At 42.6% G+C, this 25,860-nt stretch overlaps 1 protein-coding gene across 8 annotated transcripts in view; it reads left to right on the top strand.

Annotated features, from left to right (window-relative positions):
* The window catches only part of Fgd4 (FYVE, RhoGEF and PH domain containing 4), a 147,447-nt gene that overhangs the window by 83,123 nt on the left and 38,464 nt on the right, over positions 1-25,860 (top strand). For all 8 annotated transcript variants that reach the window (XR_012910440.1, XR_012910448.1, XM_075970834.1 and 5 more), the window contains exons 3-5: positions 5,022-5,196; positions 13,386-13,893; positions 23,870-23,959. Coding sequence is in view for 6 of the 8 variants with exons in the window: in XM_075970834.1 (XP_075826949.1) it covers positions 5,022-5,196; positions 13,386-13,893; positions 23,870-23,959 (773 nt within the window). In the remaining 2 variants the exon portion in view is untranslated. The remainder of the gene's footprint in view (positions 1-5,021; positions 5,197-13,385; positions 13,894-23,869; positions 23,960-25,860) is intronic.

Here is a 25,860-nt window from a genome sequence, read left to right as displayed (position 1 = left end):
AGGTGTTGAAGGGGAGGACTGAGATCATTGTAATTTTTAAAAAGTGGCACAAGAGAGAAAGATGCCATGCAACAGAGTTTATGTGGAGGGGTTTTACTACAGGAAAGGGAACATAGACAAGGGAATGGGAGGGAGACCTGCCTCTGGGGGCAAGAGCAGCAGAAGAGAAGAGAGGCAAAGAGAGACAGAGAGACAGAAGACAGGCAGAGAATCGGAGAAGAAGAGAGACAGATGATAGAGAAAGAGAAAGAGAGAGAGACAGGGGGGAGAGAAAGAGAGGGGTGGAGAGATGGGGCAGGGTCCTTTTAAAAGGGAAGGTAGTGACCGTGCACAGCAGGTTCTCTTAGTGGCTGCAGCTGAGCACCTGTGTGTCAGAACCCCAAGGGCAGACCAGTAGAGACGCCTGAATACTAACAATCACTAAATACAGAGAAGATTGGTAGGTGGCACCAGAAGGTTTTGCATGTACTGATGATTTGTGCCAAGAAAGCTTATTAAGAAGTACAGCATCTTCTATACTATTTTCAAGGGGAAGGCCATGGTCAGCAGAAAGCTAAAGCAGACAGTGTTGGCGAGAGAATACAGGATGCCTCAGACACAGCTGTCTTAGGACTGATGACCGCAGCTCTTGGAAGGGAAAGTTGGTTTGCCCGGAACCGAAACCTTAACTCTTTTGAGACCCTGGCCCCACCCCCAGGCCTTGCCAAGTCTGTCCCTGGGAAAGGATACAGAACTAGGCTTGTCCTTTCATCCGGGCCCCTGAGACAACCTGGATTGATCAGACTTCCAACAATATGTATGTTAGAATTGCTACAAGAAAAGAAGACCTAAAAAAATCTGTTGAAAAAAAAAATCTGTTGAATCTGAATTTTTATTTACTAAATTAGATAAAGAGAAGTAAATTATGTAAACATAAGAACACCAAAGGACTTTCCCATAGGGTACTGGAGCAAACGAGAAAGATGGAGAATAGTTTAACAAAGTTTGTTAACATAGATTGAAGGCTCCCACTATCACTGCATGAGGGTCTATTGTGATTTTAATTGAAATACTGTTTCTTGTATGAACTCGGGTATGCTTTAGTTTGGTTCATGAATGTTTAGAATTGTAATATCCTCTTAGTGGATTTTGTCTTTAATGAGTGTGTAGTGCCCGTCCCTGTCTCTTCTGATAAGTCTTGGTTTGCTATCAATTTTGTCACACATTACAGGAGCTATTCCTACTTACTTCTTTGATCCATTTCTTGGGCTACATTTTTTATTCTTTTACCCAAAGGTGATATCTGTCCTTGGTGGTGAAGTGTGCTTCTCAGGTGCAGCAGAAATATGGAACCTTTTCTAATTCAGTCTGCTCATCTATGGCTTTTTAAGACCATTGGGTTGAGTTATTAATGAACACTGTATATAAATTTCTATAATTTTGTTTTGGTGGTGTGAGGTTTTTCCTCCTCTGTTGATGAACTATTCTGATGTGATTTACTTTTCATGTCCTCTATGGTGTAGTTTAACCTTCTCCAGACTGAAGATTTCCTTCTAGTGTCTTTTGTAGACCTGGATTGGTGGACAGAATTATTTAAATTTGTTTTTATCTTGTGCTGGTTTTTTTCTCTGGTGTGATTTATTGTTGACTGGCTATAGTAGTTTGGGCTGTCATCTGTGAGCTTTCAGAGCTTGTAGAACATTTGTTCTGGCCCTTCTAGCTTTCAGAATCTCTATTGGAAACCCAGAGGGTCTATTAGTGGTCCTGCTATATTAATGGTTCTGCTATATTAATGGCAGGGTCCTCTCGCCTTGAAGTTTTTAATATACTTTTTTCTGTATATTTAGTGTTTGAATATTGTGTCTCTTGGGGAATTTTTTTTTTATACTTCTGTCTGTTTGGTGTTCTGCATGTCTCTTGTACTTTTATAGGCATCTCTTTCTCTAGATTGGCCAAATTTTCTTCCATGATTTTGTTAAAAATATTTTCTGTGCCATTGACCTGGGTTTCTTCTCTTTCCTCTATTCAAATTATTCATGTTTATTCTTTTCATAGTGCCCTAGATTTCCTGGATGTTTTGTGCCTGGGTTTTTTTAGAATTAACATTTTCTTGACTTAACAGTCCATTTTTCTACCCTTTCTTCAAGACTTGAAATTCCTTCTTCCTTGTCTTTTTGTCTGCTGGTGAGGCTTACTCTGAGCTGTTTGTCTGACGTCCTCAGATTTTCATTTTCTCTTTTATTTCAGTTTGGTTTTTCATTAGTGATCCTGTTTCTTTCTAAATTCTACTTTCATGTCTTGAATTTTTCATTATTTGTTTTATCCATCTGTTTATGTTTTATGGTCTTCATAAAGGTATTTCTTCATCTTTAAACACATTAAGTATTGCTATTTTCAAGTCTTTGTCTTGTGCATCAGCTAAATTGCTTTTTCAGGGCTATTGCAATAGGCTTGCTGGCTTGTGGAGGAAGTGTATTGTTTTGTGGTTTTTCACTGGGGTTGATGTATCTGGAGTTAAGTAAGATATTTGAAGTGGTTCTTGCTGTAGATATGGTGTTGCCTTTATGTGTTGGGTGTTCCATCCTTTGGTTGCTGTTGCCCACTTTGGGTCCTAGCCAAATGTGACAGCAGAGAGGTCCCTGATAGAACGAGAGTCACAAATGAATGGTAGGTGTGGTGAAGGGGAAGAACTAAAGAGGTCCTCGCCTCTGTGTCTCTACCAAGAGGCTAAGTCCCAAAAGGATGACCGTGGAACTGGAAGGAGGGGTTCAGGTCTAAGGGGCAGCAACAGGTCTAAGAGTAAGTCTGGAGCGTTTGGAATTGAGGGTGGGGAGGTGAATAAAGGCATTTGTCTGAGTCCCAGCTAACTGTAACAGCTGAGGTCCCTAGTAGAGAGCTGTTCTGTGGGTTGGTGGAGAATCATAGAGGAATGGAGCTAGGTTAGAAGGAACGGCTGAAAGGGGCAGAGCAGAAGAACCAAAGGTTCCCTGGACTCTGTCTGGGTCCATACCAAAGGCTGTTTTTCCATTTTGCAACCAAGGCAGACATTGCCAATTGAGTCTGCTTTCAATCTAATCTTGGATTTTCTCAAAATTTTAATAAAGTAACAACTAACTAAAGTTATTATGCTGAGAAAAAGTCAATGTGACTGATAATAAAAGTTGCTTATGGAATGTTTGGTAGCTACACATCACACCCATGTGCTAGAAACCTTTTGTTTGTATTGTTCTTTTACATCAAGAGTTTTGAATAAAAACATGAAAGCCATGAATATGAAAAATATTAAGAGACTTAGGGTAGTGAATGTGGGCAAGAAAGGGAGTCTTGGACATATAATTTGGAGGCATAAATGATTTTATAAAGGACAGTGTTGTTAGAAGGCATTTCCCCGGTGCAGCATTTTTTACGTTTGGTCAAGGCTTTTCACATGGATCACATAGTAGATAGTCTGCAAATCAGATATTTACATTATACTATAATTCATAACAGGAGCAAAATTACAGTTATAAAACAAGGACAAAAATAAAAACAATTTTATGGTTGGGGGTCACCACAACGTGAGGGTCCCAGCATTAGGAAGCTTGAGAACCAGTGCCCTAGTAGGCTGTATGTCCGTGAGTGCAGTGTTTATATTCCCATGCCTATGGCATTAGTTCACACTTAGTTCATGTTCACCATACATTTGAAAAGTTATGTAATGTGAGTGTTGAATGATGGTAACAATATAGAAACAGGAATATATGTGAGTAAGCTAGTTTATGAAAACCTGATGTCAGTGACCTCAGAGGTTACAGGGCATTGTGAGGCCACGTGGGGTGCCAGGAACCAAACCCAGATCCTCTGTAAGAACAGCCAGTGCTGTTAACCAGTTAGCCGGCTCTCCGTTTCAGCTTCCACCATTTTATGAACTGTATTTTTTTTTTTTTTTTTTTTTGCTTTTTCGAGACAGGGTTTCTCTGTGGCTTTGGAGCCTCTCCTGGAACTAGCTCTGTAGACCAGGCTGGTCTCGAACTCACAGAGATTTTTTTTTTGAAAGCATTGTCTTTATAGAAAGCATGCCAGTTTCTTTGATTCAGATCTCCTTATGTTCAGAGATCAGAGTCAGATTAATTGTTCTTCTGACAAGGCTCATTGAGATCCATTTTTGTTCCCTGTAATAAATTAATAAATGATGAAAGCTGGGCATGTTATATCTTTTTATAACTTTCTAAGGAATTCTGTAAATGCTAATATTATAAAATGACCTGTTTCTATTTTTGGAGTGAAATGAAGTAAATGATTGATTGGTGATGTCGGCTCAAGACAACTGTCTGATGCAGCGGACAGCACCATTGGGATCCTGCTCTTGCTATTTTATTGACTGGGTTTACCATGGAGATTGGTAGTGACATGGGAGTGGGAGTCTGGATGCCAGCTGTGAGATCAGATAGGGTGTGTTATCCTGGGCATCACCAGCCCTTCTGCTTCCGTAGATGGAAGAGGACAAAATGCCACTGGCCTCAGACTGTGGGGTTTCATGTGTAAAACTTATCCAAGAGCAAATGAGGGAAAGGCTTTTGTTATAGAAGATGCTGCATTGGGGAACAATACAATGGAAAGTTTACCAACAGAAAACTGCTATTATGTTATATTGCCGTTGCTTTGTGTTACCTTGGTAACTGTGTGTGGGATAACTGCCATCACTCTATTACAGTCAAGTCTGCCTTGTAAAAACCAATGTATTTCTATCACTTTGTCTTTAGTTTGTCACCTTTTCTCTGGACAAATAACAGTCTGCCACAGAGTTTAGAATGCTGTAGTCTTATGTAGATTTCCAGGCATTATCAGAGCGTATATTCAAATATAATTAAATGATTTCAGGGAGACCTGGAGAAGTACCACAGACTAGATGAAGTTCTCCTTGGTTAGCTCAGTTCCAGACTGGCAGACTCCTTTACGATACTTTACTAATGCTGAAGAATTTTGCGCCCCCCCAGGATACCAGAGTCTTTGCTGCTACAGAGCACAGCACTGAAACATTGAATGCTCTTCTTTTTCTACAGTGCCTCCAAAGCCATCACACCTGCAGAATTTACCTACACCCCAAGTCCCCAGGCATAAAGCTTTACCGAGTGCAAAACCAAGGATGGAGGAAGCTAATCCAGCCCCTACGTCCTGTGCCTCAAAAGGGAAACCTAGTAAGGTGTCAGACCTCATCAGTCACTTTGAAGGAGGCAGGTAAGAGTTACCGTGTATGGGAGGTGGGGAGATGGCCTTTGAAAGTCATAGCATCTTACTAAGTTTCCAGCCTTTAACAAGGACATTTCAAAAATCAATCCCATGATCCTGCATTAATGGTAGGCATTAACATTTACTGCTTCTCATTGCCTGTGTCTGTGTCGTTCTGGGTAACTGCTGTGGCCAGCTGCTGTCCACCCTTAGGAGTAAGGCCACCATGTCATCTCTGACCCATTGTCCTCACTCTCTGAGGAGCTGCCTCCTATGCATTCTTGCCTTCCTGGGCCCTCTCTAGTCTTTCTGACCCATTTTACTTAATGAGAGGCTACTATGCCAATTCAGTCCACTCCTCTCTTCTTATTGGTACCTCATGGTAAGTGTTACAGAGAGATATCATTACTAAACACAAAGCTCGTGCTAAATACCCATTTCATTCTCAGAGAGAGAACTTTATATTCTTTAGTTATAATGTATGGGCAAATGTGTTTTTTCTCATTTAAGAATAAAAACCAAATCCATATAAGTTGCTCTTCTATTTGTACTGCCTAAATTGTTTTATTGTAGAATTGTTTGATGTCACTAGAAATCCAAACAGAATGTATATAGTTTCACTTACACCCATGAAGGCAAATATTTTCACTCATTTAGGTATAATATTGAGATATAATTTCCCATTACAATAAATCACTTTTTAAAAATAATTGTTTTACTATTTTATATGTATGGATGTTTCATGTGGACTATTACATGAACTTTTATATATATATGTATATATATATTAACATTATAGTCAGGAATATTTGGAGGATGTACTGGGAAGCATGAACAAGCACAAAACTACAATGTCTTTCATTCAAACTTCAAAATGTAAGTATAAGCCAGCTAGGAGCACAGGCCTATAAACACAACACTTGGGGCTGAAGGAGAGGGGTCCAGAGTTTGAGGAGAGCCTGGCCCCTATTGCAAAACTCTCTCAAAAACAAAACAAGCAACTAAAATGCAATGTATTTACAAGATATTACACTTACTATAATGTTACAAATGCTGGGGAAAAGTGATTAAAAGCTTGTCTTCATGTTTCATTCCTGACCAGTTGTGTTATCTCCTATAAATCCTAAATACCTCCCAAGGGAATTTATGATGTTTTTGATAGCTAAGATTGTAGCAATATTTAAAAGAATGATGAAATTCCTTTAGTTTTCTTCTCAGAGTGGATTGATTCAAAAACACAAGAGTGATCCTTTCAGTTACAGATCCTGTAGCCACTAAAGTGACTGCAGAATATAAGGAGGGCTGGAGACTGAGCCTGGTATAAATGCTGTCATCCAGGGCTTGCAGAGACAGCAAAGGATTCAATATTCCAAAGACTGAGGTCGCTAACTCTGATCAGTTTTGTGTCCCATTCATTGTGTTGTTTGAATTTATCTCTCCAGGTAAAATGTGGACGGTTTCTATACTGGCTTAAGGAAGGGTGTGTTGTCATTCATGGTTCTAAGCATATGTAAGATACCATGCTCGTATTTGGGCAAGGCTTTGCAGGAATTCTGCTTGTGGTGGAATCCATTGCAAGTAACAACATCATTGGCCTGCTGCCATACAGGTGGAGCCAATGTCAGACGTTCAAATCCACTGGAAAAAAAAAACAAAAGCTTAGACTAAATTCAAATTTATATTAAATGAATTTGTTCTTACTGCTAGCAGAAGAACAGTACCTTAGAACCAAAGAGTGAACCATCCAGAAGGGGAGCGGGGTGAAGGTGAGCTTGTTAGGGACCAACCTTGACAAAAGTACCTCTCGTCAGGGTAAGGGCGTGGGGATTAGAAATATAGCAAAGAATATGAAGATGCAAATGAAAATAATAAAATGGAGAAACATAAAGGTAGTATCGGGCGGGAATTCTTTAGTGAATACTGAAAATTTGCCCACGTTTAATTTCCAACTGCTTAAAATACCTCTGACCCCAAAAAGTAGGACTAGGCAAAAGGCTGCATTAGTATGATACAAGGAAATGAACGCACCAATTGAAAGTACGGGCTAGTTCACAGTTGAACACTGTGTTGCTAGAACAAAACAAGCCACCGAGTCCTGCTCGTGCCCTTAGACCAAAACATTCCGTAGGCAAGCCACTCCCTGGGTGGGATCTCCATAAAGGGAACTGGAACTTAGTTGGATCCTTAGACTTTTGTGTGAGGTAGGAACACATCTACTTCTCTGTTCCTGGAGCACGTGGTCTGGCGATTAGCCACACCTGCTGACAATAATCTTGAGAGCAGATCTCCCTGATTTACCTGGGATCTTTGTCTGAGGTAGAAGCACAGTAACCTTGAAAGAACTAGAAACTCTCTGTCTTTGGTCCACGCGGAAATAGGCTCATATTTCAGGCCTCCACATGAGGTTTGAAGGCAGACTTCGGAAAGGTGTGCAGTGTAACTCTCCCTGGTCTCCACAGCAAGGTGGGAACCTTGTTTCACTTCCCTCAGTTGCTTCTTCCTTTCTCGCTATGTAGTAATAAGACCATTTCCTCACTTCCATACTGATAGCGAGCTGTACAGAAGCAGAGGCAGCTGTTAATACTCAGCCCATTATCCTGCTATTTCTGTTTTCTAGACAGGGTTTCTCTATGTAGTCCTGGCTATCCCGGAACTCACGCAGCAGACTGAACTGGCCTTGAACTTCCATAGGTCCTTGCCTCTCCGATTTCCTATTCTTATCTCACCTGCAGGCCACTAGGATCCCTCAGGCATTCCAGAACCAAAGATCAACAGCCCATATGCCCGGCTGCATGCTAAGTCTCTTTAGCCGTCACATGGGTACATTATTCCTGGGGTGTGGAGCACTCGAATGACTAGGATGAGGCCGTTCATTTCTGGGCAGGTATAAACACAGTGCCATGAGGTTAGGGCTGGATGTCATGTCCCCACAGCAGGACAGTGGCCCTAAAAGGGTCTGCAGAGTGGGTTAATACTGCGTTGACTTTACTGCTGGTCAATGCCCACAAACCTTCAAGCTGCTTTTCAGTTCTGATCCCTGTTGTCACAGCCTACTATCTGGTGGAACTGAAAGACTTAGAGGCACCTTAGCACTACTGCACCCCCCTTCCTGGGAACCAGGGCCCTGGTAACCAACAACACGTGCACGAGAGCTTTGAGTACTTTCCATCTCCATTGTATAGACCCGGACCCTGGAACTGGGGTGAGACGACCTTGTAACCGCCTTAACATTGATCAAGGTCCGTCCTTGTAACCGTAACATTGATCAAGGCTCTTCCTTGTAACCATGACATTGATCAAGGCTCCTCCTTGTAACTGTTACAACATTGATTAAGTAGAGTTAGCTGACCGTTAAATGAACTAGTCAAAATAGTAGACAAATGATTTTTGGGCTTTCCCTTTGATTTTGTACTCCACCCCTCCCTGATTTTGTGGTTTTTTTCCTTTAAAAGAGCTTGTAATAAAAAAAGCGGTCGTCCTTCTCCTCTCGAGCCTGGGGGACCTCTGCCACAGCAGAATAAAAATTCCTCTTGCTATTGCATCAACCGAGTTGTGGGTGTCTCTTGGGGCGACCACCTCCTTGGAGGGGCTTTAGGGCCCAACAGAACAAAAGGAGGCCACTGGGTTCTGAATAACCACAGGAAGAAGCCAGGGGGACCTTGCAGGGCCACATGTCACTGCTGTTTGGGGCTGTAGATGAAGACCAGTGAAGTGATTCAGCAGGAGTAGCGCCCGCCTTGCACGCTGACCACCTGAGCTCAGTCCCTGAAAACTCAGGCCAGAAAGAGAGAACCAACTCCCAAACGTTCCCTGACCTCCACAGTGCTCCATAGTCCATGCATTCTCTCTCTCTCTCTCTCTCTCTCTCTCTCTCTCTCTCTCTCTCTCTCTCTCTCTCTCACACACACACACACACACACACACGCACACACACACACACACACACACACCAGTAATAAATGCTTTTTAAAGGACCAGCTAGCTGAGTGTCATAGTTTCACTTGGAAGAAATTAATACCATTCTGTTAAGTAGAATGATTTGGAGCCAGTAAATGTTACTTTACTTTCTTTTTTGCTGTGGCTTTCTTTTTCTCACATTTTTCTTTCTCCTGGAGTAAGAAAAAAAATACTTTTTTAGCTTAGAAAAACCTCACGATTTTAAAAAATAACGTTTTCCCACAGACAAGCACTGGGCTTTCCCAAGCACACTGCATGGCTAACTTCACTCCCTACCCCACCCCTACACACACTTGCTGGGCTTCCACAGGCTCCAGGGTCTCCTGAGAACTAGTTTAACTACTGCTTTCCCCTTTCCAGCTTATTGCTCCTGGTACCAATGTACCTTTGATGTCACTTACTGTAGTAGATTGCTGAATGTTTCCCCTGGCATTCCTTTCTAAGACGACAGAAACTGGACAGCTTGGCTCATCTCTGATGACTTCCTCACAAATTATAAAGACTCAATATACACTATGTATTGAAGACAACCGCAGTAGAATGCGCCACACTTAGGTAGACTGGCCACTTCCAACATTTTATGTATAAGCATTTCTCCTTCTGAAATGTTTTCCCTTCTCTTATTATTGTGGCCCTGGTGTTGAACTTGGACCATATTCTTTTTCTGATTCCTTTCTTTGTTGCTAACTGTCACTATTCGATTCTTCCATGCCTCAGTCCGCAGCAGCAGTGACAGGTTGGGGTGATGGGGATGGAAGGAGGTGACAATACATCTCAATACTCTCTAAAGTATCTTTCCTTAGTGCGCATCTCCACCCCATCACCCAGGTTCCACCTGTACTGAAGATGGTAATCAGTCTTAGATTTTTGTTGGCAGTGTATTCACCTGCTCCTCAGTCCATCTGAAATCTTTCCTTGTAACATGGGGCAAAGGTAATGAGATTTAGAGCCGGACTTCTTAGCTTGAATTCTGGTTTTACCACTTGGTAGCCAGGTGACACTGGCTGTATGAAGGAATCTTTCTACATATAGAGTCCTCTGTTTGTGGGCCCCTCTCTAGGAATTATTGTAAGAATAAAACCCCATAACCAGTATAAAGGCTAGCATAGTCTGAGCCACTTAGTGGATACTTCACCAATGCTGTCTGCTGTATCATTGCACAGAATCATCACAGTAATCTCCAATCTATTAGACTTTGTTGAACTCTTCACACATCAAGCTAAGTTGTAGGAGAAAAGCTGGAACCAGACAAGACCATGTTCCTTCTCATAGGATGTTAGTTTGTTTCAATTTCTTTTTATTTATGTCATAGAAATGTCTCAGACTATAGTTTTGAGTTTATGTTTCTTCTCTTATTTTGTAGGTTAAAAGTATAGGTTAAAATGTTACTGTTGAGCCGCCCGGGTGGTGGCACACACCTTTAATCCCAGCACTCGGGAGGCAGAGGCAGGCGGATCTCTGTGAGTTCGAGACCAGCCTGGTCTACAGAGCTAGTTCCAGGACAGGCTCCAAAGCCACAGAGAAACCCTGTCTCGAAAAACTTAAAAAAAAAAAAAAAAAAAAAAAAAAAAACTAAAAAAAAAATGTTACTGTTGTCTTGGACCAGCCTCTAGCAGCATAGGACTTTGAGAGGAAGTCACAGAGTCGGTGAGACTAGACTTTTCTGTCTGAGGTGGGTTAGGGAAAAAAGGCACTCACAAATTCTTTTGATGGTTTCCTTCTTTATTCTCACTCTCTCTTTTTTTTCCTTAAAATTATTTATTTATTATTACACAGTGTGCAATCTGCAGGCCAGAAGAGGGAACCAGATCAAATTATAGATGGCTGTGAGCCACCATATGACTGCTGGGAATTGAACTCAGGACCTCTGGAAGAGCAGCCAGTGCTCTTAACCTCTGAGCCATCTCTCCAGCCCCTATTCTCTCTCTATTATCTCTTTTTTCTCATGTTGTTTTACAGCTTTTGTGCTCCAACAGAGTCTTCCAGGAAGTACAAGAATCAAAACATTTGCATTCCATTCTTAAGTGAGTGATTATAGGTAAAAACATATTTTTCATCTCCCTTATATAATTAAACAGTTTGTATATTACAGGTGAGAACAAATTATCCCAAGAACCCACATGCATTCATACCCAAGTAATTTGTTGTAGACTAACCGTGTGGCAAGCAAGATGTTTTTGTCAGGTCTTTTACTGGAAGGCTACAGTTTGCAGTTACAAAGAAAGGGCCAATTACTTTATTACTTACCTTGAAATGTAATCTTATAAGGATTTTGTTTGTTTGTTTGTTTTTCGAGACAGGGTTTCTCTGTAGCTTTGGAGCCTGTCCTGGCACTAGCTCTTGTAGACCAGGCTGGCCTAGAACTCACAGAGATCCGCCTGCTTCTGCCTCCCTAGTGCTGGGATTAAAGGCGTGTGCCTACCGCCCAGCTCTTATAAGGAATCTTAAAGCACTCACAAACCTAAACTTTTATATATGAAAAGGGATCAGTCAACTCTACTTAAAATCTTTAGGGTACATAACCATTCGTTAATGTTTGAGGGCAGAAATGGGTATAAGGACTTTGGTCATCAGCCAAACGTAACAAGGAGAGTAGTCAGCCAGTAATAATTGGGCTGCTTTGTTCTTGTTCCCTGACCTTACAGTGTTCCTCATTCAACCATATGCCTTTCTAAGACTTTAGATTGTCTCCTTGGGTTTTCCACCTCAAAGCTATTTAACAAAAACATCTTAGTCTAACTTTGTTATTTTTGAAGCTTTGTTTCAGCTGTGATGCACTCCAAGACTTGTGAACACATCTCCCGACATTAAGGTTAAAAGCATTTAAACTAGCTAGCCTATTGGGATTTAACTGTTGGTCATTAGCTTGAGCTACAATCCATGCAGCTCCTTGGGCGAGACTCACAGACCCTAGCTGTGAAACATGTCCTTGTTTTTATTTTCATTCATCAAAACTCTGTATAGGCTATCATTATTATTATCAAATTAGACAGTACAGCTAAGGAGGGGTCATCTTCTTGACAATCCACAAGTAAAAATGCCCAGTAGGATGGGATGTTTCAAGCGATAATCACACTATATCACAGGCAGTGGAGCTCTCCCCAGGTCCACTCACACCATGCTAGATACCAGAGAAAGAAAGCCACAGTAAACATGTAAAGACACAGCAGAAGCAAAAGACATTCCAGGGTCTGCAGTCCTGTGTCGCCTTGCCTAAACGAGATGGACCCATCAGAGTCCCTTCTGGTGCGCTGATACCAGGAACTTCAACTACAACTCGCTGCTCCTCTGGCATGGCCAACAGCAAATTGCTGTACAAATATTCCCATAGGAACATAATTGTGTATTGGGAGTGAGGTTCCATTGTCCAGTTAGTACTATCAAGATTATGTAGACTATCAACAGTAATAAGGGCTTAAAAATGACTAAAAGAAGATTAGAGGAAGGGATGAAGTGTACTGCTTAGAGAGACCAACCAAGAAAGGGTTCTCAAAAGGCCTGACAGAGGGAGGAGTGCACTTTACCAGTGTCCAGGGGAAGATGTGCTAGGCAGGGACGAGCAGGGCACTGACCCTCATGTGCACACAAATGGAGAACTACAGAGGGGCAAGGCCACAGTTAGGGGAAGGCTGTCCCAGGAGATGGGAGATGCAGGAGCTGGAGAAGCTAATCTTACAGCTTTCCTGGATACATCTGTGGACTCTTGCATGCTTAAGGATCTGATTAGTAAGGACTGGATTGGAGAGATCAGGAGCAAAATTAAAGATATCAGCTGGCAGCTACTATCCTATTTATTATGTATAATAAAGGTTTAAAAATGTTTCTGTTTTCCAAATCAAACCAACTTGGGTTTATAACAAGTTTATAAACCATAAATGTCTATGCTTGTTTGCAGAAATGATTAAGAAGTAAAGATCTTGGGAACAGATATCCTCATGAAACAAATATTCTTTTATCTCAGTCTTTACTGAATGAGTTGTACTAGTAAACAGCTCACGGGAATGCTCTAACCAGGAAAGAAATGTTCAGGTTCATTCAGTCTGCTTTTGCTGTGAGCCAGCCACTGACAGCTGAGCCACCTCCAGCCTTCCCCCTTTTCTTATTTAAATGCGACGCCTGTCCCAAGGATCCGTGTTTCCAAAACCACCATGAATAAGAGTCGTCTCTTTTCACCTGGAACTGACCTGTCTTCATGCTAAAACTTTTCATGCCGATGTTTCTTTTTCTATTTTATCTTATAGCGTTTTGTCAAGTTACATCGATTTGCAAAAAGATTCTACAGTGAACCTAAATATTCCTCAAACTCCGGGACAGCATGGATTGACCTCCACACCTCCACGGAAATTCCTAACCCAGCACTCTCCACAGAAGCAGGAAAACAATACAGATCAGACTCAGGGCCAGCGCGGTGGTTTGGCCAACGGTGTGGTGGCTGCACAAAGTCGGGAGGATTGTGGGGACGGAAAAGCGACTGTGAGGAGCCCAGAGGCTGCTGTTCAAAGTGCTGAGGCCTCTCCTGACACACACTTGGTGAACGGAGAAGGAAATGAAACTGCCACAGATTCTGTATCATCCATAACCAAAAGCCATGATGAAGATGCCTCTGACAGCAGCCGCCGGACTCGGGGTGCTGACTTAGGGCTGCCCTCCAAAGGAGGAGGGTCAGGGATGGAAGCTGAGCTACCAGAGAAGGAGAATGGCGTGAACACCATGGAACTGGATAAGTTGGACCAGCACCCTGAAATGAAGGTAAGCAGAAGCTGTCTCGTTGCAGGGGAAGCATGGCCTAGTGTGTTCCGGTCCAGGCTGTTTCACAGCACCTGGGAAATGCGTGCGTGACTCGGGTTATCCACACCAGCAGATGAACCATTTGCAAGCTCTGGGAGCTACTGGGTTCTACCCCGTCTCAGAAGTGTTTCCCTTTTTCTTCCTGTGTGGCTTCTTTTGGTCGCTCTGTTGTGATTTCTAAAAGCATGGTTGTATTGTAGACAAACCACAGCAACCGCGTTGTTTCCACTTGGGAGGCAGATGTTCTTTGTGACTCTAGATTTCGGTGCTATAAACTGGTATTGTTTCTGTGATGTAAAAACCACAAGCCTAAATAGGAAAATGCAGGAAATACTAGCTGCCACAGCCAGGGGTGTCACCCTAGACAAGGGTGGGACTGTAGGAAAATTGTCCAGCGCCAGGAGATGAGAGTGATCTGAGACGGATCCCTTACAGTGAAACACGGGCCCACGTGTAGCCCTCTGACTGCTTCCGTGTGTGCGCAATAAATAGCTCAGGTTGTTGGGGTGACACAGTGGAGCCGAGCTCACATCAGATAAGAAATCTTGCTAGCTGTATTTTATCAAACTTTTAAGAAAATCTTTTTTAAGAATGAAAAAGAATATTATTGATCAAACAGAACCAGAAAATCTTGAGACTACTTCTGGCTCATCCATTAACTCATAGGTATTTTGGTATGATTCTAGCTATAGGTTTGTTTTGGTCTTGTTTATTTCAGTATCTTACTTTGGGATTTTAATCACATGGCTTTCATGCCATGCTTTGGATATCTTGTAGCAAAGGTGCCATGTAAGTGTCATTCTGAATTTCCCTAGTCTTTAACATGCTCTGTATTTCTCTGAAAATGAGCTAGAATTCTTTTCCTCAGTCTTCCTCATTGATTATACTAAATAAAATCAAAACTTTGACAATTGTAGGAACATCATCAAATAGAAAATCCAAATCTTAAATCTGTTTCTGAAAATTTATGCTTATATACCCTAGCATCAGCAGACACTCTTAAGTAAAGGACCCGTTCTAAAATGTTAACGTACTGACTGGTGGTTGTATTTAGAACAGTAGTGTCAGTGCGATCAACGAAGGTTATAATTCTGAGCAATTGGGTGGGAGAAAGCGACTCGTGCTTCACACCATTGTCTGAAAAGCAAAGAAACACAGCACAGCAAAGGGATTCTCCTTGTTCATCAGTCAGCAGGAAAAGCCTGGTGTTTCTGCACATGAGAAATAGTGACAGGAAGAGACAGGCAGAAACACCTTGTCTTTCACAGTTGACAGGAAGAGACAGGCAGAAACACCTTGTCTTTCACAGTTGACAGGAAGAGACAGGCAGAAACACCTTGTCTTTCACAGTTGACAGGAAGAGACAGGCAGAAACACCTCGCCTATCACAGCTGACAGGAAGAGATGGGCAGAAATACCTTGTCTTTCACAGTTGACAGGAAGAGACAGGCAGAAACACCTTGTCTTTCACAGTTGACAGGAAGAGACAGGCAGAAACACCTCGCCTATCACAGCTGACAGGAAGAGATGGGCAGAAACACCTCGCCTATCACAGCTGACAGGAAGAGATGGGCAGAAATACCTTGTCTTTCACAGGTGACAGGAAGAGACAGGCAGATACACCTTGTCTTTCACAATTGACAGGAAGAGACAGGCAGAAACACCTCGCCTATCACAGTTGACAGAAAGAGACAGGCAGAAACACCTTATCTTTCACAGTTGACAGGAAGAGACGGGCAAATACACCTTGTCTTTCACAGTTGACAGGAAGAGACAGGCAGATACACCTTGTCTTTCACAGTTGACAGGAAGAGACAGGCAGAAACACCTTATCTTTCACAGTTGACAGGAAGAGACAGGCAGATACACCTTATCTTTCACAGTTGACAGGAAGAGACGGGCAAATACACCTTGTCTTTCACAGTTGACAGGAAGAGACAGGCAGACACATCTTGTCTTTCACAGTTGAGATGGCATCCTCAAGGATCGCTGTGATGCAGCAAGTGCAGCCCCTATCCAGGAATTTTGCTGGTGGCTTCTGCGGTTGGTTCCTAGCTACTTCTACGTTGTGTTCTGCTCTGTTGTAGCTGCATATTCTTAGATGACTTTTACTTGACTTGAGAGAGAGAATGCAATTTTCTTTTTCTTTCTTAGAAATAGATATCTTTCATACAACATATTCTGATTATTCTTTCCCCTCCTGTTTCTCTCAGATCATCCCTCTTTCTCCACCCAGACAAATTCATACCCTTACTTTCTGGTTGTCACTAGAATACAAACAGGAATCTAGAAATAAGATAGGAACAAATAAAGCAGAATAGGACAAAGAAACCTTTTTTTTTTTGCAAAGCTAATGAAGCATAGAGTAACACAGGGCCTTTCCCTGAGAGTCAGTGGATGGCGCATGTGGTGTGGGGTGAGCTGTTGATCCAAACACCACCAATATCAGCAGATTGTAGTGTGTTACCCTCCTTCTCCGAGACTTGCCACGTTGTTTCATTATCTCAGAATGCAATATGTCAATAGTATAGGGATAGTGTATTTTGTTAATTTTGTTATTTTGTGTATTTTAGCACAATTAGGAATAAAAAAGTTCTTTTTAAATGTCTTAGTAGATTATTGTAGAGTAAACAGTTTGGACAAGGAAGAAGTAATAATGCTTCTTCTGGCTCGTGATTGGACAAGCTAATAAAACTGTGTAGCTAAGGAATATAAACTGCATGATCACAGAGCCATTTTCCACAATAACGTAGTAATTCTTTGTAGTTATGTGTGATAAAATTCCCTTGGTGACCTTCAGATCGTCCAATGCTTCTTGGACTTTCTAATGTGATAAATTTTTAAGATATAATGGAAGATTTTAAAATTCATCATGCACACAACTGAAAAAATAATTGCTCTGTCTTTAGATGAGTGGATGAAGAATTTCAGATAGATCTCATTTAAACAAATATTCAACCTGATGTCCATATTCCTGAGAGCTGGTTTGTAAGTTCTAGTGGGTAGTACACCTGCCTGTATACCCTTGATGAAGGAAGAGCCCTTCTCTGTCCAGAAAGGTAGTTCTCTTCCGCTGAGCAGGAGGCTTCAGGCCACCTATGGTGCAGCAGGGTGGGAAGGAATGCCTGGCTAGCAGGCCAGGCTAAACAGATTAACCCCAAGGATCGTAGCCAGACTCCCCTCCTGTCCTCAGTGGATGTTTCCCAAATGCCCACCAGCAGTGGGAAGATGAAAAGCAATGGCAAATGTGGTGGAATATTATTTTAACTGGGCAAAGATGTACCACATTTGTTTATGTTGCAGAATATTACTTTAACTGTGTAAAGGTGTGTTACTTTGTTTATGCTGCATTTGTTTAATTATGTAAAGATATGTTACGTTTATTCCACCTTGCCTGCCTAAGACAGCTGATTGGCCTAGTGTAGACAGAAGTTTCCGTCCTACCTGGTCCTGCAACCATTCGGTCCCAAATAAACGTGCAGAGGCTTATATTACTGTATTGATTATATTAATTATAAACTTATATTTATATTAATTATAAACTGTTGGGGCTATTGCTCAGGCTTCTGAGCATTCCCCTGCCTCTGCCAACTCACAGAGCCCCTGGAATTGCATAAACACATGAACTTCCATGGCTTTATGTGGTTTCTGGGGCGAGGATCTGAACACCGGTTCTCAACTTGAATGGCAAGCATTTTATCTGTTGAGTCATCTTCCTAGACGTGCAGTGGGCCTCACCTGCCTTATCAGGAGCTGAAGAAGAAAGGGAAGGATGAAGATAAAACTGAGATTTAGAACACAAACTCTGGCAGTTTGAATGAGAATGACTCCATAGGCTTGAATTTATTTGAAAGTATATATTTGAGTGCTTAGTGGCCAGGGAGTAGAATTATTAGGAGATGAGGTCTTGTTGGAGGAAATGTGTCATGGGGGTGGGGCTTGGGGTTCCAAAAGCCCAATGTCCCTCTGATCAAGATATATATATCTGATCAGGATATAAAGCTCTCAGCTACTGCTCTACCGCCATGCCTGTCTATTCCTGTTATGATGATCAGGAACTAACCCTCTAAAACTATAAAGAGTTGCCTTGGTCACGGTGTCTCTTCACAGGACAGAACAGTGAGTAAGACAGTAAGTGAGGATAAATTCAGTGCTATTAGCAGACGTCTGTGACAAGCTATATAACTGAGTACTGACGGACCACGGCATAAAGGTGGCTGGCTCTAAGGTTGGGCCTTGCTTTATCGAGGTGAAAGGTGTCCCATGGGGTATGTTAAAGAGGAGCCAGAGGGCAGTAAGTAAGATGGTTAGCTGTGGCGGACTTCTTGACCGGCGAGGAAGAATGACCACCACATCAGGATTCTACTCAGATCACGCTTTACTGGAGTGCCCTTGATTGATGGGGAGCAGGAAAGGAGGGGGCAGGAAGCGAAGGGGGCAGGGAGCTAAGGGGAGAGACAGCAGGAAGCGAAGGGGGGGAAAGCGAGAGAGAGCATAAAGCGAAGGGGAGAGACAGTAGGAAGCGAAGGGAAGGGGGGCACTTAGGCAGCCGCTTAAATAGGGAATTGGCACACGGGTCGCCCAGTGATTGGCTGCCACCAACAGCTGACACCAGACCGCATCGGGATAGGCTCAAGGATCCACATCCACCGCGCATGCGGGAAGCGGGGGACACGCAGCTCTCAAAGGAATAGCCAAATATGGAGTTGTTTATAACCAACAAGACAGGATGTCGGCGCCATCTTGTAATGGCGATCCTGTCCAGCTCACTACAGTTAGCTATTATGACAACTTGTGACCATGCTTCTGAAGGATTTGGGCACAGAGAGCAGAGCCCATCAGCAGCCTCCCAGCCTTGCTGAGGGCCTGAGATGTGGGTATGGAGAGCTGGTCAGAGTCTGTAGCTCAGCAATAGGAGCCAGGGAGAGCAGAGGCCAATGTGGGCTCAGCTGAACACTGAAATAAGGCAGAAATTTGGAAGGATCCGCTGAGGTCACGGTGTACTAGAAGATCTGGTTTGTGCAGGAAAGAGGAAGATGGGGTCTTGAAAGCATCAGTTGTATGTGTCTGAGAGAACAGAAAGAAGGCCTGCACCATGATCCAGTACTCAGGAACAGACTCGAGGTATTTTCTAGGTATGGATACCTCTGTGGAAAGTGAATACCTCATCTTGGAAACAGGGTGGATCACAAATAAAAATAAATTTTTAATTTTGTGGGTTTTTAAAAGAATTTTATATGATTCTTACCCATGTCTCCCCTTAGCCCCCCCTTATCATTCCCTCCAAAATCCATGGTCTGTTTTGATTATTCTTGTCACTAGCATCTATGTATGTGTATTTAAATGCATGTACACACACCTACAGAGCTCTGTGGCTCTTCTCTTCTGTGCATGGGTCTAGAGGCTTACCACTAGGGATTGTACAACCTATATGGGAGCCCATCCCAAGATGAAACTAATTCTTCCTGTCTAAGCAGACTCTGACAACCTGAAGATCTGCAGTTAGGGATAAGACCATGCGGAATCTCCCTTGTCCAAGTTGGCACATCAACTGCTGTTGTCATTGTGGCGGTCTTGTTCAGGTGACCATACTGTTGAGATTCCATAGGAGTATTTTCTGTGAAGCCTAGGGAACACTACCTAACAGCATTGTCCCGGGCATCTTACTTTCGTGTCCTCCCACCCACTCTTTCACACTTGTTCCTGAGTGTTAGGTGTCGGAGTTTCACTGCAGATACGTCAGTTGGGGGTGGGCACCCTGCAGTCCCCTCTTCTCTGCATTATGACTAGATGTGGATCTTGGATGATGGGTAAGGTTTATACTTATCTGGGGGTATAAAGATGGGCATTCAGAATTCAGTCAGAAACTATGTTTGTTTGGGAAGATGGCAGCAGTAAGTTCTCCTCTCAGGTCACCAGCCGGGGTGTTTGGCCTATCTATAACACTAGCCACGAATCCTCCCTTAAGTCATTAGAAGATTATTGGCTACCCCCACAGAAAAGTGCCGCTGTTATACCATTGTTGATATCTTACAGGTTCAGTCATGGGTTTCGTAGTTGTGTAAGACTGTTATTTGTGAAGGCACCGAAATGATGCATTGAAACTGAAGCACCACTTGAATTAGAGAACACAATGTTTATTTCCTACATCGATGCCAATTTTTATGAAAGAACGGGCCTCAAGAAATTCTGAGATGTGTCTATACAAAGCCACCCCCTCTTTTGATGTGGAGGAATTTAAATAATGAACAGCCAATGTGGGTAGGAATTCCCCAGAACAGAGAATCATTTCACTGCCTGGTGGTTAACATGAATCTTTTGCATACACGTGTTAAATAAGCCCAAATGAGTATATGGGAGATGGGACAAACTGCAGCAAATTTGTAATTTGTGAGCAACGATTTAAAATGAGTTTTTCCTGCTTAAAATGAAATCTCACTAGAGTTCATATACTGAAGAGCTAAGAAGCATAATTTCAACCACTCATCCATTGCAACAAAGCAAAGCTGTAGCAGCAAGTAAAGGGGGACTAACCGTGGAGAGAGAAGTACATGAAGGGATGTGGAAATTGCTGAGATGGCATTGTAGGCCGAAAGAAATTTACATACATATTCTATTACTATAAAGGGGAAACTTTTTTTATTATGGTGGTTTCATTGAAATATATTTTTATTTGGAGAATCAACTTTCAGTATATGAGTGTAGTCACATGATCCTTAGGTGGTGGTGTTTTTGTTCTGGTTTGTTGAGATTGCTGTGCTGCTGTAGGGAGGCTGGTTTTCCCAAGCAGAGGCTCTCTCTAGCCTGGACTGCCTGGAAGCTCAGTGATCTTCCCAGGTAAATGCTAGGACGACAGTCAAGAGCCTCCGAAGTAGGCTGTAAAAGGATTTGGGGCTTTGGAGGGTTGGTTGTTTTTTTTTTTTTTAAGGAATCAGATGAACTGGAGAGGCAGCCCAGCAGTTTAGTGTCTAGGGAATCGGCTGAATTGGAAAGAGCCCAGTAATCTAGAGTGGACCAGAGTTCAGATCTCAGTGCCCACGAAAAGGCCCAGCTCCCCGTGCAAGGCTATGGCCCCAGCTCTGAGTGGGACGGAGACGGGATCAATGGCTCTTGCTGGCTTTCAGCCTAACTAAGAAAATAAGAGTCCTGTGTTCAGGAAGAGACTCTGCCTCAACGGCATAGGTGAAAAATGGGCAAGGATCCTTGAACTGTCATGTGACTTCTGTGTTAGTGTGCACAGGCACACGTATCTAATCACGCAAATGCACACACAGTCACAATTATATAAAAAAAAATCTTTAAAGAAGCAAAATCCTTTTACCTTCAGGAGAGGTAATATAGGATGCTTCTTCATATAATTTACTATATTTTAAAATTATTTAGACTCGTGATTATTTGTTAGTTATCTTGAAATGGCAAGCCTGTTCCTCTAGGAGGAAATTGGGTTGTTTATTGAATCAGTGTTAGGTAGCCGTTATTGTTTCCAAGGCTCACAGTACAGAGGGTTTCTCAGTGAAAGATTAAGGGCAAGGAAGAAAGAGCTCAGATAATTCTGAATTTGCAAATGTTAATAAACTGTAGCTACTTATTTAAATATCCTATGTTTAAAAAAAATCAGGCTAGACCCAATATGTCAATGAAACTAAACCTATTTCAGTCTGGAGATGTGGCTCAGTAAGATTAATTGCCTAGTATGTTTGAGAGTTCCATCAAAAGTACCACAAAAAATAAGACAACATATAGCCACTTCCTTATTTACACATAAATTTAATTAAGCCCGGTGACATAAAAGGAAGCATCAACTCAGATTAACAGCAATTTCTCCCTTACTCACAGAACACAGGTCACTTCTGTAAGCCCCATGCAAGGCTTTCTTCCAAGCAGGGAGCAGCAGTCAGCGGTGCGGAAAACCGCTGTGACCTTGAATTTAGATACTTCAGACACTTGCTCTAAGCTTCCTGTTGAGGGCTCAGTCTCCAAGACCCACGTGCTTCACTTAAATTGCAAACTATAAACTCAACCTGGGCTTCTGGCCATCTGCAATAAACGAATTCACAAGACGCCCTCCTCAAGGTTGGTTAACTTGAGTGGTTTCCAGAACTAAGGGAAGGAAATGCTTCTGGTCACTGGTTTCCCGTATGGAATGTCACAAAAATTAAAGACAGATGTGTAAGGCGGGGACCAGAGAGGAGGTCAAGCCTGCCCTCTAGGGTAGCATTGGCTTGCAGGAAGCCTGTGTTCAGCTGCACAGATGTTCTCCAAGCTGAACAGATGTTCTCCAAGCTTGGGATCTTCCACGTGGTCGGGAGGGACCTTTGAGTAGGCACGGTTGCTGATAGACGGAAAGGAAAGTTGTGTCTTTCTCTTCAAGTTCTCGCTGGCATTCTTTCTTTGCTGGTATGGACAGCACAGGACACCTTCCAAATGAAGAGGCTCATTGGGGTCTACTCTTGGGCATGGCCAGCTCCAGGTCAGAGGTGTGGAGGGGGGTTATTTGTAATCTGCCTTGGAAACACATAGGAAAATTTTCTTAGATCTGTCATAATATATGATAAATATCACAAAGCCCCGTCTGGGTAGATATAACATTTCTTTGTAAATCAACAATAGGTGTGTTTTAGAAAATAATCTTTTAAATTGGAAACTATTTTTCCATTAAAATTTGTAGATTTTATATATCTGATGATTATTAAAATGCTCTTAAAAAGTCTGTGTCAGCTGGAATTTCTTTGGGGAAAAATAAAATATATATTAAAATGCACCATAGCTACAACACTCTGTGTTAGAGCAGGTTTTGTTAGCAGACAATTGGTACCTGTGTTCTTTGCTCATATCATATGACTGGAATTGATGTCATGACTTTTTAACTATGGGACCCAGCCATCTTCAGCTCAGTATTTTTGTTGTGTGTACATACATGGCCTGTAAAGCAAGAATAAAAATTGTGCCTGTTTTATAGCTAAAAAGATGACAGAGACTGAGGCATACTGGCACGTCTTTAATCCCAGCACTGAAGTCAGAGGCAGGCAGATCTGTGTGAGCGCTCAGCCACCTTGATATATACATGGCAAGTTCAGGACAGCCAGCCAGACTGCATAGAGAGACCATCTCAGAAAAACACAAACAAATCAAATTATGAAAGATATGACGGTGTTTAGCACATAACTCAAAGTCGGCGATTACATGTTAAAGGCTCTTTAGATGTTAACATGTGGAGGAACCTAAACCAACGCTCCCTTAGTCTAACCCTCACCTGTACCATAAGATACCTACTGCTTGTTCTGAGAACGCAAATCTAAGTGATTAACCTTGCCGCCAGTGGGCGAGGTGAGTGCAGACTTCGCTGAGTATTGCTGCCACCCCATGGGCTCTGCCGAGTATGACATGTGTTCAATGTGTTCATACTTGGCCAGGTTCAGCTCAGGTACTCTGCGGTCAGCAAAGCATTGTTTCTTCTAAGCACCCTATTCAAGACCCCAGAGATCTGTGACCTCAGTGACGACCTCATTTCATGTCAATAATAAACACTGTAACCTGTCAGCGTGTTTTATGACCCATGAGAAATACTTTATTTTAGCAAAATAAATCTGCTGAATTATTTTTTAAATAGTGTGAGGGGCCAGGAAAATGGCTCAGCACTTGCTAAGCAAGCAGAAGACTAGAGTTCAGAACCCATGAGTGCATGTGGTGACCACCTATAATCCCAAATTCAGGAAGATAGACAGTGTTGTTGCCAGCGGTGACAACGGTGTTGCCAGGCACATATGTCACAGCAGTTCCGTTCCGATCAGATGGCGCCGTCTGCTTGTGCTCAGATATCCCTGAAACATTAGGGAAGACTGCTTTGATGGAGCTGCTTTCTCATTTGGTGTTTGTTACTTAAGGAAAATGTCTAGCTTCCTTTTCTTATGTGCAAATATCTGATTTTTTTTTTTAGGAGACTAATGAACAGAAACTTCACAAAATAGCCAGTGAGCTTTTGCTTACAGAAAGAGCGTACGTCAGCCGGCTCAACCTCTTAGATCAGGTAACAGTTTGCCCTGGGGATGGAAACATTTCAGGAACTGCAGTGCGGTCCTGACTGGTTTGGGTAGTGAAAGCTACCTGCTCTAAGGAAATGTTCACAGCCTCATTGATAAACTTGCTGACTACAAGATGTTTGCAGCTCATAAGAGTCTAGGTTTCTGTATGCAGGTTACAGAATGACTGTGTTCCATAATGTCAAACTTCATTCTGTCTTGACCGTTTGTTGTATTCTTGGGAGGCCATGTTAACTGCTGAAATTTAAGCAGACTCAAGGGTTCCTTCAGTGGAGCAGCTGTCTTGGCACTATGTCGTGCCAAGGCTTTGGAAGCCCACTGTTCAGCCTCGTTTGGAAGCTGGCTGGTCATCCAGTCGTATTGGTTGCATACTGGGTCTGCTGTACCGCAGTTTGTACTTTAATTATCTACAGCCTCGAGCATGGTTTCTTCCGTACACTTAGAGAGTTCCTAAGTGCATCAGGCTGGCTTCAGAATGCTCTGTGGTCCCACAGTAGTGGGTCACCCACTACGGCAGGCGTCTCTTGCTAAGAGAGGAAGTGGCCGTGTTTGAGGGTTTGTTGTTTTGTTCTTCTTTTTTGCCACTGGTAAACTGGGATGTGAGGGAACACAGGGTCCTGGTCACACCTTATTGCTGGCTTCCAGGGTCAGCCATTGTTTGGATTTTGTGAAACTACTTTACATTTGTATTCTGTGCAACAGTGGAGTTGTAGTTCAGATTATTGGTGTCAATGAACTTCCCTGTGAGACCGAATCAAGCCTGGGGCATCTGAGCCTTTAAGATGGCTTTTCTTCCTTATGGGAATGCAGTCTCGGAACGAGTAAGCGCTCCATGGTGAAAAGAGGTCTTTTCTTCTAGGCAAGTTGTTATTTTTCTTTAATGTCAACTTAATTTGACTACTTTTGCCAACATTTTACATGCCTTAATCTGTTAATTATATGGCACCCCATCTGCTAGTCTATAAGGAGATAATTTTGTAGTATGTTTTGCCTCCCAGTAATAAAGAAAATTAATAATCGTTTGGACATCATGAGGGAACGGACTTTCGTCTGCCTGGTTTTAACAAAATGGCAGTTAAGGAGTACTGTAGCCCTAGCAGAGTGTAGCTAAAAGTTGAAGACTCTGTTTTATCAGTTATCTTCCAGGTACATGTTACAGTGTACAGGAGATCCCTGAGCACACAGATAAGTGCTCAGGTTACCATGTATTATTATCTACTTAAAAACAAATTAAAATACGAGAACTAAAAGGTTATTGTTGTTGTTTTTGTTCTCTCATTGTCCAGATATTAAACACCACTTCTACTATGGGAGTTAAGCTCCCTATCCACCCCTTTCAAGATACATAGAGTATTAGCAGGAAGTACGCGATGTCAGCAACCACCACACCCTAGTTACCTTTCTGGTGCTGTGATGCGACCCTGACAGAAACCCTGACAGAAACAAGCTAAGGAGGAAAGAGTTCCTTTTGACTTGAGGTTCAAGGCCAGGGCACAGCCCATCAGACAGGGAAAGCCAAGAGGACAGGAGCTTGATAAAACTGGTCACATTGTATCGTAGTCTAGAAGCAGAGAGCGGCTAGCTAGTGTGCTGTGCTGCTCAGCACCTCCCCCCACTGAGTCCAAGACCCCAGCCAGGGAATGCCACCACCCACATGGGCAGGTTTCCCATCTCAGTTAATGCAATCAAGATGATTACCCAAAGACATGCCCAGGGCCTGCCAAGTTGACAGTTAACACCATCACACACCATCAGAGCAATGTATATTTGCTATAGATGTCATCCAATCATGGTAAGGGAATGCTATCACACTGTACACATAACCTTTCCACGTCCCTAATTACAGCCATAGATGAGAGGTGTAAATCCCTGTCAGTTGGAAATTCTC

This window comes from Microtus pennsylvanicus, chromosome 1 (assembly GCF_037038515.1).
Source record: "Microtus pennsylvanicus isolate mMicPen1 chromosome 1, mMicPen1.hap1, whole genome shotgun sequence".
NCBI lineage: Eukaryota > Metazoa > Chordata > Mammalia > Rodentia > Cricetidae > Microtus > Microtus pennsylvanicus.
Note: the sequence above shows the minus strand (reverse complement) of the source record. Positions and strands in the feature narration are given on the sequence as shown.